Source organism: Pseudopipra pipra, chromosome 3 (genome assembly GCF_036250125.1).
Source record: "Pseudopipra pipra isolate bDixPip1 chromosome 3, bDixPip1.hap1, whole genome shotgun sequence".
NCBI lineage: Eukaryota > Metazoa > Chordata > Aves > Passeriformes > Pipridae > Pseudopipra > Pseudopipra pipra.
In genome coordinates this window covers 58624300-58642550 of record NC_087551.1, presented here as the reverse complement: position 1 = coordinate 58642550, position 18251 = coordinate 58624300, and the positions used below count along the sequence as shown (strand labels likewise).

Genomic DNA, 18251 nt, shown 5'->3' with positions numbered 1-18251 from the left:
GGCAGCCATGTTTCTGAGATTTTTTATTATCTAACCTGTCCTGTATAAACAGAAATATGTGAGATCTGTCAAACTAATAGCACCAGCAATGTCAGAGGATGCTTCTCTCTTTTAGCTCTCAAAATAAGGCAGAAGCTTGTAGTCTTTTCTGAAAGAAACTTGGTACACACAGTCACTGCTATGAAGTACTATGACATGGAGCATGCATGAATTCAGACTGGAATCTTTGTGATGCTCCCTATAGTTCAGGAGGAGGGAGCACATTTCAGTGACTCAGGCATGTAGGTGTTTTCTCTCACCTTTCCTAAATGCAACTAAAGTGGTTTTGGGGCTCTATTTCTTCAGTGTGACCTCTTTGTCAGGACAGTCTTAGTTTCCACTAAAATGAACATTTCACATCTGTTATGACTCAAAATTCTTGAATTTGCTTAAATTATTTGTGATTCCACATTTTAATTTAGTAACCACGGCGGCAGTGGATCAAGGGTTGGACTTGATGATCTTGGAGGTCCCTTCCAACCCAGCTGATTCTATGATTCTATGATTAATCTGCAATGGCACATTTTTCAGTGGATGCCCTGGAAAGCTCACTCAAAATAGTTGTTTCCTGAAGTTCTACTATGGAGTTGAGTCATACCAAATTTTTGATACTGACTTCTAACAGACTGTATTAACCATCACAGTAACTATGCTTTTAAGGCATTTCCTTCCTTAATGTACATACTATCAGAATAGTTATGCCCAAAATTCAACACTGAATTCTGTCAATGTGTAGTTATACAGCCCATTCCTCATCATACATGAGGGTTAAACTTTCCACTCACACCTTATTTTCAAACCTAGATACAGACAGAGATATAAAATTAAAATTTAAAAGCAGGTTAAAATCAGATATGTATCTGCATCTACAGCATATATGCACATATTATTTATATGGGGAGGGGACCAGTGTGGAAAACAATCAGTGAAATAACTTTTCTTAGGTGACAGATATAATGGGAAACACAGGAAGTATTTTCAAATACACTTTTGAAGTATAAATGGTTTTATAATAGCTAAAGATATTGTGGAAGTTCTTATTTAAAACACTGAGATCTTATCTGCTTACAGCTTTCACGCAATGAACAGATATGATTTTTAAAAAATACAAGTGTCACCATCAAAGACGCTGGTTTGCGCCTTCTTAGAATGTGACAATCTCTCGCAATTCACATTAATTAATTTTTAGAAGGTGAAAAAATAGTTTAAAGTTTGTAGCAATAAATCCTAATACATAGCTAACGCATGCCAGCAGACAGCCCCATATCCTGAGTCATATCCCTGAGTTTTGATTGTCATATACACTATAGCCCTTGCTTTTTTGGGGATAGAGTGTGTATGCACATCTGTGTGTGCAGATATACATGAACTGTAACTTATTTCACTTTTCGAGTGTGAAGCACGCTCTCACTGATAATCTTAAAGCTAATTCTTGTTTTGCTTGATAAAACAAAATAAGCCTTCCAACGTTTTCATAGTTTTCAAACAGCAGTTGTAGAAAAAAGACTGCAAATTGTTTAAAGTTATTTCTTGCTTACTGTGTTGCAGGTGAGTCTCTATCTGTGTCACGCTTGGAGACAAATTTTAGGTCCCCTGACTTGCTGATGACTGATGACATCTGTGAAAGAAAAAAGAAAAGGCAGGAAGGTAAAAAGAAGACAGACAAGAGGGCCAACACATGTGCATAGAAAACCCACCAGCTTCCTGAATAAGGAGAGAATATACCTCGTTTGAAAAAGAATGTCTATCAGCCATAAAATGTTAACTCCTATGTGGTTACAAACAAGGAAACAGCACCCTGCTATAAAAAAAAAAAGCTACTTGCAAATAAAAGACAGTTTTCAGGTATTTGTAGAAACAGATGGTTATGAATCTGCTTGAAATCAGCTTAAAATACACATGGTCTGTAAAGAATAAAGTTATTTCTGCTCCTACAAGATTAAAAGCACAATGCTAAAAAGACACCTTATTGCATAGTTTTAACAAGATAAACCTGTGGGTTTTTTAAGCCTGCAAGTTTAACTCAAGAGTAGTTGAAATCACTCCAGGTTACTTTATAATTCAGGGCTAGGAAGACCCCCCAAAACTGGAAAAGTTTAAGTAAATTCTCTCATTTCCACCCTAATTAGTGGGTCTCTATACAACTTGCTCCCTCTACAAACAACCCTAATTCTAACAGGTCTCACAATTACTGCAAGAATTCCCATAAGGAAATGCGAGTGCCCTTCCTGAATCTTCCGGGACAGATTATTTTATTAGTTTAATATTTTTCTGCTGACTGGGAATAAACAGGATCAAGCTCTCATTGACTTACTGAATTCATATGAGCACACTGCCCACAACAACCATGTTCAAACATTAGTCATTGGAATTAGTCTGCTGAAAAAACACAGATTGCTGGAATAGTTTAGACAAAAGTCAGACTATCAGAATACAATAACTAGCTGAGCTAGGAAGAAAAATCATGTACTTCACACACAAAATCCTTGTTAATACAGCAATAAACTTGAGACTAAGTCAATGGTAAAAGTAAATACAAAAGAAGGAAGTATAATGCCACTGATATGAAAATACAAAGGAGTGTTGTAAAGGGAATGACTCTGAGTAATTAATACTTCCTTCAGCACTTACAGCCTTGTGGTTCCCTGCCATACACAATTGTGAATTCACTTCGCTTGCAGTCAAAACAAAATCTTTTTCTGACAATCCTGTGTGAATGATGTTGGACCATTTTTTAACCCTCTTTTTTGAGTAAATATTACAGAATCTCCTCACTGTACTAATACTATAATCAAATATAAACCATTCCAAAGAACAGTGAGGTAGAATTCCCTGAAGTGCTACTATAGGAGACTGACCTCTTATAAAACTAGACTAAGATTTTTAACACTTTCAGACACATAAACACAGAAAATTATACCTGTTTTACAGTTAGAAGATTAAAGTATCCACTAAATTAATGTGCCTAAGTGAAAATTCTTATGATCAAAAAAACCTCATCACATAGGCACAGCTCTTTAGTATAAGTACCAAGGAAAGAAAAGCACACAATTGGAGACATTCCACTAGCTGTGTTCTCCACACATGGCAACTAATGAGAATTCCTAGGGTCTGTAGAGAATGACTCCCAATTCTCCACAGCAGTGTTTGAGTATGATAGGTTTCTTACCTCATTCCTAAAAACTTTAAAGCATGTAATGAAGAGGGAACTAGGTACTAGATCTTTTTGAAGCAGATCTCACTGCTGCTACCTTCATTTGTCTACACTACATACCTTTGTGTCCCTCTTAACCTACTCCTTGAACTACTTTTCCCATCCTAGGGATGTAAGAAGTAACTACTGAAGGAACAAGAGGGATCAGCAGCAGATCCAAGGAGCTGGTGCAGGAGCTGGTGAAACAAGGGGATGAAGCAGCAAGAGGAGCACAGCAGAGTAAATGGAGGCTGGAAAAATAGGCAGGAGGTATTTGGCTCAGGAGGTGGTGGTAACATTTACATGCTGAGAATTCAGTGAGGACATATCAATGTAAGGAGCAAGCCAGAGAAGGCTAGAGTTTGGAGGAGCTGAAGAGGCTGTTGATCTCATCTTTGTCCATTTTGAAACCTCTCGACCACTTGTTATACACAGGCAGATCTCCGAGGAACCTCCAAACAGCTCTGCACTATTGTCACTATGTCTGTACTAAGATTCAGTAAACATAGCATTGGACCAGATATGGTGTTAGTTATTACATTCATCCAGACTGCAGATCTTAAATATTAATACAGAATTATTAGGGCAGTGTTTGTTTTAAAGAAAACACCCTAATATTTGATACTTATGCGTATTTTTCTGTTCGCAAGAACAAATACTAAACATAGTACAAAAAATTAGCTCCTTTGTAGAGTGCCACTAATGGTGTTCTATTTTGTTGCCATATTCTAATTCTCTATCCTTTGAGAGATGCAATCCACCAGAAGGAGAAGAGAACATCAGTTCATATCAACTGCAGAAGCTTGGATTTTCTGAAGTTTCCTTTTCTTTGTTTATGATCATAAAAATTGTAACACAATACATATTTTCCTTTTCTAAAAGGCTTGCTCGCTTTAAAGCACATTTTTTTTTTCATACTTACTATTCTCTGTGATGCCACACAAGAAGCAACCAAGGCAATACAAGTAAAGGCAAAATACACAAAAGTATATCAAGTTCCTAATCCCTGCTGTAGAATCCACACCAGTAAGTCAAGCACTAAACCCTCCCTGTGCAACTCATGGAAACAATCAGATATATCAGAACATACTTCCTAGTAGAAGCTGCAGCAGAGGACATCTAAAGGAAATACTAGTGCCAAAGTCTCATCCCAAGTCTACATCTTTGGCAGTACTTTCCTCTAGGCTGTGCAGAGCTGTCACTAAGACTGATGGTCTGCAGAGGTTCTCTGACAGACTAAGAGGAAGATGGACAGAATGGAGTGGTGCAGAAGATCTATTCAGGTGATCCAAGCCATGACAGCAAATGAGCTTGCTCTATAGCCTACTCTGCAGAGAGGAACTCTCCCATAAAAGCTGTTTCTACAGAACTTGATCTAATAAAAGATTCACTGGATCAGAGATGGCAAGAATGAACATGTCTCTCTGCCTTTTCAGACTAGTCTTTCGGACTCAGTATTCAGTTTTTATTTTGTTTTCTATTACACAGTCCATGGATAAAAGACTCATAGTCATGTGTTTAACTCCTCAGAACTCTGCTGATGCCTCCTGACAAAACTGTTATAACAAGTCAAGTTTGAGAGAGATGTGGTGACACCACTCTCATCATTTTCTTTCTTGCTATTCTGCACCCGTCCACACACTTCCTGATTAAATGAACAACTGGCAGGGATCTTTGCTAGCAGAATTACATATATTTCTTTTGCCAAGACTTTCCTATTTAAAATGCAATTAACTTATAATTGCTTTTTTCCCCTTTCTAGCATTTTTAAGAACAATTCTATCTAAATCAGATTGACCGTGTTCTAACCCTTAGGTCTAACAGTATTAACTTAGTTGTGATCATCTAGTAGAACAATGGCTCTATACCACAGACATTGGCATGGATTTCTATCTTCTGCACAAAAGGAAAAATCTGGTGGGTGAAAACTGTAAGCATGGCTTGACGAATACTGTATTTCAGAAATCAAATCCACAAGATGAGTATTTGAGGGACAACAAAAGGAGGAGGAGGAAGAGTGGAGACAAGATACTTCAGACTGAAGCAGTATGGTTTAGAGCAGCTGTTTTCAGTCTTGAAGTCTCAGCCTTTGGGAATTTATCTGTGGTCACAGCTTTGCCTAAGATTTGCATAAAAATAGTTTAATTCTCTTCAGAAAGAGGCTATGAGGACCCAAGGAGAAAATGTGGGGAAGAGAGAAGCTAGCTTGCTAGTGAGAGCTATCTTAGTAATATGTGTCCCTCAACAGTATTTTTGGTTCTGTTTGACCAGTTCAGTGGCTCAGCCTGATTCTTCCTACCTTTAAACAGACTGGGCACTTACAGTAAATGAGTATTTAATCTCTTCTTTTTTTTCCCCTAACAGATAATTATTTGCTTATAAACCAGATACCTTCTCTTTCTTAAATACTATAGACAGAGGCATAAACATTTTTTGAGACACAACACATAGCTACCAGCTTACAAACAAAGTAGTAACACACATGCTTAAGAAAGGGTAATTCATCTTGCAGGTGCAGTCACACACTGGAGGGAAGGGATACCATCCAGAGGGACCTTAAGAGGTGGGCTGATGCAAACCTCATGAAGTTCAACAAAGAGAAGTCTAGGTCCTATAAACAGGTCATGGCAAATCCTCAACACACCTACATGTTGAGTGGAGAAGTGGATTGAGAGCAGCCCTGCAGAGAAAGACTTGGGGGTGATGGTTGATGAAAAACTCAACATGAGCTGGCAGTGTGTGCTCACAGCCCAGAAAGCCAACTGTCTCCTGGGCTGCATCAAAAGGAACATGGTCAGCAGGTTCAAAGAGGTGATTCTCCCCCTCTGCTCTATTCCAACACCTTAGCATTCTATGATTCTATAACTCTAACTTGAACAGTAAAAACTGCATTTTAAAGGGAAAACAGAGCACCAAGAAATAGGAAACTACAGAACTCAAAAGCTGAAATATGTTAATGCTGGGTAACCTTTCAGAAAAATGGCCCATTCCTCATAAGATGGTGCCACAGTAACATTTCCTTCAAAAGAAGGATTTCTTAAAGAATAATCAAAGTCATTACTACTTTGAAAGTAGGATTTGTAAAGATATATCTATTTCATAATGCCATTCAACAATTTATGTGGAAGACTACACAGCAGCTTTGGAGACCAATTCTAGAAAAGCATAGTTTCTTTCAGCCTAGACATCAATACTTTCAGAAAGAGAGATCTGTAATCATATTAGCAATGAATGAAGCCCAGACTTACAAACTTCACTATAATACATTCTAATTCAATTGAATATCGCTTTTTTAATAGCTGCAACCTCTCTGAACCTTGAAAATGAACACACTTCGCGATGTGTCGAAAGTCTTCAGCTCTATTCACTGCAAGAGTTTCATTGTATTAATTTCTCAGTGTTTCCCTCATTATCATAATCACATCTTCCTATTCCCTCCTCCTCTTCCTAAAAGGTAATCAGTCACTGAAGTGTTTCCCAGTAAACTGAAGGGCACCATTATAGAAAATAGAAACTGCACAAGCTCTAAAATAAAAGTTTTTGATTACGCTAATAGAAAAATTTCTAGCTACTATTTTTAGAAAGGAAAAGCAAGTTTTCTATGCTTTTTAAAGTTTTAGATTTAATAAAAAAATTTTGAGCCCACAAAAACATACATACAGAAGGAGCTCAAGCCCAGGGGAAAAGCGTCAGTTGCTTGGCAAGTTAGTTTCAGACACAGTGGGCTAAATATTCACAAAGTCTGACAACAACCTTCTCTAGGGGAAGAAGAGTGAGAGCATGAATTATTTATGTGAACAGTGATAATCCCAAACTTTATTTAAATAGACATGGAATCAAGTTGTGATGATCTTTGGGCAGATTATCCAAATTGTGCAATAATAATGTGGTTTTTGACAGCAACCCTTTTGATGCTTATGACCATTATTTTACCTCTTGGTATAATTTTTCAAAGATAAATATACTAGAAAGACTATTTTCTTACACTTCTAATGAAAATTTTAAATTAAATTAAATTTTGTTTTTGTCTATTACTACTTCCTACTATTTTCATGTAATGTGGAATTGCATACTTAATAGTTAGAATGCATTTTATGTAGTGAGCGGTAGGCCACCTTAAAATTATGAAACATATTCCCAAGATTTTATAGACAATGGAAAATTTCTAGTTAAAAATCCCCATACTATCAACTTTGAAATGTTTCTAATTTGCCAAAATTTTGCAAAACCCACATTCTTGCTTCTTCCCTATCTGAATTCCTGTCCTTTCCACTTTCATCCTAAGGAACCTGGAAACAGCACATTTACTAGAGCAGTCAGATGATAAGTCTGTCTTTATTTCTTGGAATTCTTCATCAGTGCAGCGACACCTTCACTCCATGAAACTTCTATTGGCAGTTTAGAGGTATGTTGTAATTAAAGATGATTATGACCTAATTTTGTGGCACAGGAGTTAAGTAACTCATAAGGCAGGAAAACAAGGTTTGCATAAAATTATTATGTTACGAATGCAAAGCTGATGGTAGAAAGAATTTTGAAAGCAAGTCCTTTGAACTACAGCCTTTTTTTTAATTATTTGCAAAGATCTTGAGTATTACACCCTCTTCTAATGTTAATAATTCCACTTTATTCACTCATAAAGCTCTGATGATTAGCTAGATATGCATTTGTTATATCTGCAGTTGGAAAACTATTTTTAATTAGACTATCTGGTATTCTCAGTAATTAAAACCATAGTCATATTCAACATTTTAAGTGCCCTATTTAGTCTTGTGTGGTAGCAAAACCTCACAGGTAATTTCTATAATGATTTTCACAGTAACTGTTTCGCAGGCTTAACAGAGCTAAATATTTGAGCAATCCTCCAAAAAAACCCAGAAAGAATAATATAGCAAACCTAGGTATAACTAAATATTAGGGAAAACATGCTTGTGGACAAAAACAAAACACAACCAAAGAATGAATTATATTTTCCTGCTTGTGGTAACAACTTAAACAAAAACTTAATTATTAATTAAAATATATTTGGATTAAAAAAGAAACAAAAAACCCCAACCAAACAAAACACATAGGTATTACAAAGTAATGATTTTTCTTATTTCCCATGTAAAAGAAATTGGTATTTCCTTTTATCTGGTCTTATATTGAAAAAAAAAAATGTAAGGAAAAGGAAGAAAAGTTGCTGTGTCACTACTGCAAGACAGGAACTGCCATAACTGATCAGCCCCCTCAGTGGTCACCTTAGCAGCTTTGTCTCAGAAGTATCCAGTATTGCCTAAAGCCAAAGCACTGCAGAACTTTCATTCATGCTGACAAACATTTATGACAATTTGTTTCTTCTAAGCAGAACTCTGTTGCTTTTGTAAACCCACTACACTTCAAGGCATCACAAGTCTTACAGAGGTTAGATTCATAATTTGATTCAACTGTCTTATCTTTTTGATGATTTATTTGGTGTTGATGTGACTTGAAATTTAAAAATCAGTCAGATTTGCATTTCCCATTTATTCAGATGCTTTTTGGAATTTCAGCCATTACCTCAGCCTAAAATGCATTATTAAAGCAATTAATCTCTAAGTACATACATTTAATAGTGTCTTGTAGTAGGTTTCTCAAGGCATAAACAAAAATTTCCTTCTACCAATTAGATGTGCTCCATTCCAGATTAATGTTCCCTGATCTTGTTTAACAGCAGAAGGAAAAGAAAAATAAAAGAAAGAAGAGTGCATCCAATTCACAGCAGGTACTACTTTATATGGTCTCTCCACTTGTAAGTATATCCTCTTATATAATTTTTTCCAGGACTTGTAAATATTTCATAACTTTCCTCTGGGCTCTTCACGATTTTGTACTGCCCTCAGCTGCTGTGCAAGATAAAAAGCAACCTATTTGCTTTGTTTTGGACAGTCATTGTACATTTGCTTCACTGTATCTTTTGAATTTCTATATGTACTATATAGACTACTACAAAATTCCAACTAATTATTAAATATGTAGTCAATTTAACTCAAAGTACAAGTAGAATCCAAGTAAAGAGTATTTCAATTAAAAATTACTGAAACCGAGTGTTAGTAAAAACATACTCTAGTAATACAAAACCTAGTGTTAGAAAAATGTCAACCACAGACACTTGAAAAATTATAAGCAATCAGAACTAATTCTCACAAAGCTAACTTCTCACAAAGCTGAATAACAAGTACTAGTTGCAAATGTTAGTAACATTAGTGCACATAAAAGTATTTTTATGCAGTAAATTGACTAGATTTCTACTAGATAAAAACAGGAAAAAAAGATGCGGATAACAATGATCAAGTCTAATAACAACAGGTGTCTTAGCACTTTTCTCTTTTCTAATCTGAGTACAAGTGAAACTGGATGATTATAGCAACATATTCCCTCTGGGATACCTTCCTTGCCTCTAGCAACATAGACAAATGAAAGAAATCTTCAGTAACATAATTTTTCCCATATTTGTTAGAGTCTGCCTTTACTGCCAGTACCTAGAAGTAATGCACCCTTGTCTCTCCTGGACAGTGGTTTGGCTATGAGTTTCTCAGCTATAAAGAGGTAAAAGATACTTCAGATTAATTATTACTACTCGGTGCAGTGATTAATTCCATTTTTCAAGTATAGTTAGAGACAAAACACTTAGTAATTCAATTTATAGCAGTTGGCTTCAAGAAAACTGCCAAGTGAGTAATCTGTACTCAATAATTTATTAAATGCTACCTCTCTCTATTCACCTACTAAAAACAGAAGCTACACAAAAAAGGTTAATAGAAACAGCATTGAGTATTTTAACCTTGAACACTGCAATGTCTTTCCCAACTTAAACAGTCCTATAATTAGATAGATCATCTGAAAAAAAATCCCCAAAATTGTAACACAGTAACACAGAGTAGTTTTGAGTCTTGCAAATCAGACATAAAATATTAGATTCAATTTTAGAAAAGTACGTGGAAAAGTCAAATAATCTGAAAGAATCTGAACAAAACTCACTTTTAAGTAGTTATGTTAGTAACAGGAATAAATTAATAGTTGTGAAAAGTACACTTACTAAGGATACAAATATTTTGAAATAAAAATTCCTTAAATTCTAACAGTTATTGACCTAATTTTTATCTTTTTTTTTTTTTTGCTTACAAATTATCCCATGTTTTAAAACAAACATCAGTCTTATTTCACAGAAGGGATACAAGCTATGCAGTTTCTAATCTCCTTCTAGTGAAGTGAGAATCAAGTGGCCTGCTTTGCACATAGTAGAATCTCTAAAGCTCAGAAAAGAAAACCCTAATAAAAATCAAATGCTCAATTTTTCTTGGACTAAAAACCGGGTCCTGCTTCTTTGTCCTTCTTCACATACTGTATTTTAACTAAAATCACAGAAACAGGAATGCTTATGCACACAGTATAGTATGTGGCATGTAAGCAACAACATAATGCCATATGCAATTGCAACCCAGTATAAGTATATGGTGGAAGTGGAGAGATAGTAGATAGTGTCAAGGCAAAAGCCTTTTTTACCTTTGCTCCTCCAAACTATGAAGTCTCTATAGTTCACCCTCCTAAGCAACATACAGGATAGGTGCAGCCACTCATATTGGAGACCCATCAGCAGCTTTTAAACAGAAAGAGCCACCGACAAGTAAGCACATTTCGATGCAGCATATCTCCTCATATGGTATAAAGGCTTCATGATCACATTGCATATCTTTAATTAGGATATTACAAGAACTGGAAAACTCCCAAGAGAAAAACATCCCAGCTCTTTCCTATGTAACCCCATAGATAAGGACATTTCATGGTTGAAAATCTGAAGAATATGTGGGCAATGCATATTCCAAGAATGACAGTCAAGTACCTGAAATTATGTCAGGTTTTGACAAATCCATATTGTTTCCTCAACCATGATTTACATCAGGTAGCTGTAAGAGATACTTCTGTAAACCTTGGAGTCAATGGGAGATTTGCCCCTCATTACAATGGTGTAAGTAAGCAGGATATTTAATTGCCAAATGACAGAACAGCTGATTCCACGCAAGACAAACATTAGACTGCTGCTGAAAATCTACCTGCTTGCCTGAACGAGGTCTACACATAAGAAATTCTTACAAAAAAGATCAAAAATTAATACAGTCCATGTGTACACAAGAGATACAATATAACACTACTTACAGAATCCTTCCTTCTCAAATTGTTACCTTATCTAATGTCAGAGAACCTTCCTCTGCTTCTGTTGGTCCTTCTGGCAGGAGAGGAGCAGAATCTGATACTAATTCTGAAGGTTGTTCTTCATACTCTTCTGAAAAGAGGAACCATAATTCGCCATTATGAGACATGAAAGAATTTATGTGAACCACCATGACATTACGATCTAGCCAAAAACAGATGTGAACTGAAACAGGTGAAAAATGTTTGAAGCCAAACATTGTATGAGAATTTATTAAATTTTTCCCGTAAACTTTTATTCATATTAGTGAGTTTAGATTTAAATGTGATTTATATATTGGTTATTATATAAAATTCAACCTGCACCTCAGGAAGTCCCCCATCATCCCCACATCACCATTGGCCAATCAGAGCTCAAATCAGTCCAACAGTTTAATTACCTTGGTAGCCTCATCTCCTCAGATGGTAAGATCGACAGAGAGACAGACAACAGGTTAGCAAAGGCATACAGTGCTTTTGGAAAACTCCACAAAAGAGTATGGCATAATAAACACTTGAAGAAAAGCACCAAGATCAGTGTTTACAGAGCCATTGTCCTGTCTACTCTCTTATACGGTTCTGAATCATGGGTCATCTACCGCCACCACCTGCGTCTCCTAGAACGCTTCCATCAACGCTGCCTCCGTACATCCTAAACATCCACTGGTCAGATTATGTGACCAATACATCTGTTCTAGAACAAGCAGCAGTCACAAGTATTGAGGCCATGTTACTGAGAACGCAGCTGCGCTGGGCAGGGCACGTTTCCAGGATGAAGGACCACCGCCTCCCTAAGATCCTGCTCTATGGTGAACTTGCCACTGGCTGCCACATGAGAGGAGCCCCGAAGAAAAGATACAAGGACTCCCTGAAACATCATCTCAGCCTTGGCCATATTGATCAACATAACTGGTCTACTCTGGCCTCAAATCAGGAGGCCTGGAGACACACCATCTATAACGCTGCTGTCTCCTTTGAGAACGCACGCAGGATCACTCTCGAGGAAAAAAGGCAACGCAGAAAGAACCGTGTATTGCAGAATACACCATATAAGGAGTCTTTCTGCTGTGCCTTTTGCAATCGGATATGTCTGTCACGTATTGGCCTCATAAGCCACCAGCGCGCCTGTAGCAAATGTGGATAGAGCCTTCCCAAATCTTCGTTCACGAAGCCCAGTCATGAATGAATGAAAATTATATAAAATAAAAGCACTCAAACATTTACCTAAGAACCAAGTCCATACTGATAGCAATGCAGCTGACACTTAATAAATGTATCATATGCATTTCTTTTGATTCAATAATAAGATGATTCGATCACCAACTGAAATAACACATCTACCAGAGATTTTTTTGCACAGCTGGACAACTGCCTCCAAAATTTTGTTTGTTTGGTTTTTTTTTTTAAGAACATATTTTGAAGGCCATCACTGCAGACTCTTCCTACAGACTTCTCTCTGGGTTATTTTGCAAGGAAGAAAGGCTGGAGAAAATCCACAGGATGTGCAAGGAGAGCACAAAGGGAAAGGGCAGTAGTAAATCTAACTTTAACTATCCTCAAGTGAGCACAGTGTTATGTCCAAGTCTTTTTTAGGAAAGAGGCTTAAATACTAGATTTCACTCAAAAGACAGAGGGAGGAACTAGAAAATGGGGGAAAACATCTTGAGAAATGTTGAGTTAAAGGATTTCTAAACACCAGCCTAACTGATAGTTTGATAGTTTAGGATGGCAAATGAATTTCTTGTACTATGCAACCCCATGCTGTGTCCACAAGCTGAATACTAACAACTATCAACACACTGAGCATCTTTAGAGCAGTTGACTAAGTAGGATGCTTCCTATATTATTTGTTCAGATTCATTTAGGTTTGTCTGTATCAGTTTAGTCAAAACTGTTTTAATAACAAGTACCTGGTTGCAAGTTCAATGCTCAGATATGACATTTAACCATGACTGTTCTTTTAAAACTTCATACTGAAATCCACTTTTTTTGGGAACTGAACATTCTCCAGTATGGAAGGGGGAAAATTAAGAGGTTTTACAAAAGCTAGATCTTTTGCCTAAGAAAAAACTAAGATGTTTGCAGAATGCTTTGATGTGTCCTAAATCATTATCAAGGTAGGGCATGAACCAGGCTGCTATATGTAAGAAGAGACAAGGAATCAATCCAGTTGAGAGATAATTAAGTCAGTACTGTATTAGCTGGAATGTTTAACCAAGAGCATACCTTCCTACGTCAGGTATGTCAACTTGCTAAGTGGTTAGATATACAGTTTTTGCACCACAATAAGTCATCATTATGCCATGTGTGTACTACACGAATTCCTATCTTCAGAACAATAGCAGTACAGCACAGTAAAATCTTGGACCATCAGTTAAACCCACACCGGTATACCAGGAAGACAGCAGTAAACTTACTTTCACCAGCCACATAATTAGCTGGAAAATAGCCTTGCTGTCCATTTGCTAGGCTGCCAAACCACCAGTTATCATTATCTTTGTATAACACTTGGATAATGTCACTGCGATGGATGGTTAGCTCATCTGATCGATGCGCTGTGTAGTCATAAAGAGCCACTACCTAAAAGAGAGATAAGAGCACCACAGCTTTATCACAACCATGCCACAGAGAAAAAAGCGCAACATTCACTTCCTCTTGCAGAAAAGCAGCTGAAACCAAAGCTGCACTTTGGTAAAAGCTGAGGCTGCCTCAAGTTTTGCTAATGGGATCAGGGGTGGTGGGAAAGCAGCAGGAGAGGCAAGATAAAGGACTGTGGGATTGCAGAAATGGTTAAGAACATTCAATTCACTAAGATTAGCTTCAAAACAGCAGCTGTTAGTTTTATAAGCAATTTGCTTGTGAAGCAAAAGGAAAAAAAAACTTCATACATTCAGTTTCTCAGAATTGTTACACCACCTTCAGATCCCATTCTCTGTGTGCTCATGAAGCATATGTGTTTGAATAAATACTTCAACAGTATGACAGTTTTATCGAAGGAAAAATTTAATACAAAAAGAGATTGCAAAGTTTTGCTTTGATCACTCAATTTTTTTTTCTTTCTTTTTTTCTTTGTTTTGCTTAAAAATAAGGGTTTGGATGCACAACTTTAAAAATATCTTTTAAATATTTTAAAAATACATTTAAATTCCATTTCACATAATAAATCCATTTGACATACAGTGCAACTATACTTTTATGAAAAAGAATACTAATAGTCATCAGCATCATGCATACTACATAAAATACATTAGCAGAAGCCTGCTCTCTACCCTGAATATGAAAATATCAAGTACAATTTCTTATTTATTCCCTATACCCTATGAACAAAAATCTGTCCTGGTGAACTCCAAGCAGAAAAGCTTGAAAAGAAAACAAATGAACCGAAACAATAAGGGAATTGCTCACTTTCCTCATCATAAGTGAGGAGCAAAATTATGACCTATTTTAGACACAGAATGCTGCTTCCCTACCTATAATTTTCATCTCAGATTCCTCTACAAAACTGTAAGTAAAGAGGTCAAAGACAGGGATTGTTAGGAGCAATAGGAGGTTTAAGGGGATTGAAGGACATAAAGTATGACAATAGGGATTTGAAGGAAAAAACCCCTTTTTATTACTCATGCATGCATTTAAATCTTAAGACTGCTGAACTGCACAATGCTTTTATATTTGTATTTCTACTTTGAGTAAGATCACCTGTGAGTTAGATGTGTAAAAATATAGACAATGTCACTCGTATTTTCAAAATTCCATGTCATCAATTAAACAGATTAAATCAGTTATAAATGGGAAAAGATGGAAATGATTCCATTGATTCCATGATACCATTTTAAATTTTATGTGGCAATTTTTGAGCTGGTCAGTATCAAAAATTAGTATCAGCATAGTTCTCACTAAACAGGAAATTTATCTAAATATGAATTCAAAAGTCCTGAACTTACATAAAGAAGTTAAACAATGAAATAACCCTTATCATAACTCTCCTCCCTGCATTAGGAAAGCTCATACAATAATTACAGGTGGTGTTGACAATCTAGAAATATGAACTGTAGCACAGAAGCAAACTAAACCACACTAATGAGCACCAAGATCATGCCCAGTAAGAGGTGCTCTAATAGTGCCCACTTCAGTTAAGTGACGACCTCATGAAAACCATGAGGTCACTTAAGGTAAAAAAAAAAACAAACACCAAAAACTAAACCCCAAAAGGAACATAGGAATCTAACACTAATTACTTGGTAGCATGAAAAACAATGAAAGGTAGAGCTACAATTACTTCATTTTGCAGTGTCTTTTTTAAGATAGTTCTGGTGTAAATGTTATGCTTTTTGGAAAATATTACAAAAATTCACTGCTACAAACAGTTCAAACCAATCAAGCAAGTCCCATTGTCTGTCTCTCAGAAATAAGAAATTAATAAACCAATGTATCCTGTAATACAAATGGTTTAGTAGGCCTGACAATTTAAAAGAAATGTGGAAATTGCCACTATATTCTCTGGAGGCATGTGATCAGAAAAATGACCAAGATGGGATAGAGGAAATGCACCTCAAAACCAAAGAAGAATGTAAACCACTTACAATTATGCCTAAAGCATTGGACTTTCTTCTAGTGTGACATTCAAACATTTGTCAAGTTCTGCCTGTGTCCAAGTCCAAGTGAAAAATAAAAAATTCTATATTCAACAAAATTTTACAAGATTGTTTTTCAAGAGTGATATAAACCCAGCATTAATGTAGTTATGCCAGTTATGAACATCTTTGTAAGAATTACAAAATCTATGGGAGCAAAAAAAATCCTTGGGATTTCATGCTACAAAAAAGGGAACATGCTTTCAAAAGCACAGATACAGTATAACAGGTATAGAAAATTCCGCAAAAAATTACATAATACTTACTGTCTCTTGCACGAGTGGACAACTGCTTCCTCCTCCCACTCCCAGTGCTGTCAGGCTGTCATCATTCTAGAAGAATAAATTATGTTGAAACTTTAATATGAAGTATCTTGCTAAACTATGAGTATTTTCATGTCTACTAAGATGATAAGAATTATCTGTAATATAATGCTCTTTAAAAAAGAAAAAGCAGAAGTGATGTTACGCAAAACTGAGTAATATTGGCTATTGGTTGGTAGATATTTAAAAAAGATACCAAGTTTTTCAAGTATGTAAACTGCACTAAAGACAACTGGACTGGTGACTATGCAGTCCCATCTTGTTTGCATTGCAAATACAGCAGATATTTAAGAAGTTGTTGCAGTGGACTTTACCTCTGAACCAGTACGTAAAAGATGTCACTTCTATATAATGGAAATTTCAGGTTGGTCTTAATAACCAAAACTTTCCATTTAATTCTAGTTGTTCTATCTTTACCACTCACTCTTCAGACTTCCAACAAATTCAAAAGAATAGTAGATATATAATGCAATAATCAGGATATGTCTGTACCAAAAAAATTTATTTCTGTCAAACAATAGAATGCTTCAGTTGAAAGGAGATATATTATAGAAAAATTAAGAAAATTAGTAGAGTAACAACAAACTAGAAAAAAAAAGGAAGAGCTGGAAGTCCTTTGCTGGTATTAATTTTTTTCAGTGGTCGATCTTCACAAAGGAGAAGCCAGTTTCCCCTAGATTTTGTATGTGTCAAAGGATATGCACTACAGTACAGAATAGAAATATTACAGAGCAATTAAGACATTTTAGAAGAGAAAAATCAAATGTGAGATTTGTGAAGTAAACATTTCTACCTCTAACAGATATACCACTTTATAAACACTTAAATTTGAAAACTTTTATCCAATTACTTCACCTTTTTCATATTTTACTGCCACTCCTTTAACTATCTTTTACATGAACTTCTTTCTCTTCTCTTGCTTTTTAAAAAAATGTATCTAAAATATAGTGCTCCTTTTATTTTCAATAGGGTTTTTTATTTTTTATCAGCATGGTTCAAGGAATGTCATTACATATTACAAAGAAAATCATTGCAAATCCTCAGCAGAATAAATGGCATTCTCAAGAACAGAGATCCTTGCCCTCAATGTTGTCTTCATAACTTAGTTAAGCTTATCCTATATGGAAAGTAAATCACTGACTATCCTGAGGTTCCATGCAGTCTCCAGATTGTTTCAGAGCTGCCACAGTAGTTACAGACACATACAGTATATACAGATGAACACAGTGTAAAAGTGAACAGTTGTACTCAATTCTTATCATCTACCAGAACATCTAAACCTACCACCTAAAGAGTTCTGAGTAATTATGTACATGCACAGAAGGAAGAAAAAAGTGTAACTGCCTGATTTGATAAACAAATTTTGAACAAGGACTGGTGGAGCTGCAGTTCAGAGTATGTGGCTTGTTCAGTGGTCTACTGGTAGTTAGCACTGCTGTACAGGTTTCAGCTAATTCTCATTTTCCATTCTCAAGGTTAAGAGAACTGTACAGGCAGTGTGCTTAGCCTGTGGGATGGGAGTGCCTCCTGTTGCTCAAAAATGATTCATCAGAATTATTAGCAGTATTATTTAGATATCTAGTTCAGGTATTCATATTGCCCCATTATTGTGTCTCAATCTGTCTCTCTCTCTTTCTCTCTTTTTAATAAAGTATTTATGTGGCTCTCAAACACTCAACTCAAGAAGAGCTTGAAGAGAGTGAGCTGTTTGGAAATAACAAGCTAAAATCCATGAGTCACTCTGCGATGACGTTGAATATTCTCAGACACTGCCTTAAACTTTTAAGCAACAACAATCCATAGAGGTGCCTCTTAAAGAGATAGATACTCTGAGTATGTCACTGGCTACACACAGTT

General features: G+C 36.0%; 1 protein-coding gene across 7 annotated transcripts in view; it reads right to left on the bottom strand.

Moving 5' to 3' along the window:
- AHI1 (Abelson helper integration site 1) overlaps window positions 1-18251 on the bottom strand; it is a 96562-nt gene that overhangs the window by 3262 nt on the left and 75049 nt on the right. For 6 of the 7 annotated variants that reach the window (XM_064649427.1, XM_064649428.1, XM_064649429.1 and 3 more), the window contains 4 exons: window positions 16338-16403; window positions 13858-14020; window positions 11434-11534; window positions 1578-1657 (listed from right to left, as the gene is read on the bottom strand). In XM_064649427.1, the coding sequence (XP_064505497.1) occupies window positions 1578-1657; window positions 11434-11534; window positions 13858-14020; window positions 16338-16403 (410 nt within the window). Of the gene's footprint in view, window positions 1-1577; window positions 1658-11433; window positions 11535-13857; window positions 14021-16337; window positions 16404-18251 lie in introns of those variants that run through there. The other variant, XM_064649431.1, reaches the window with a different exon arrangement.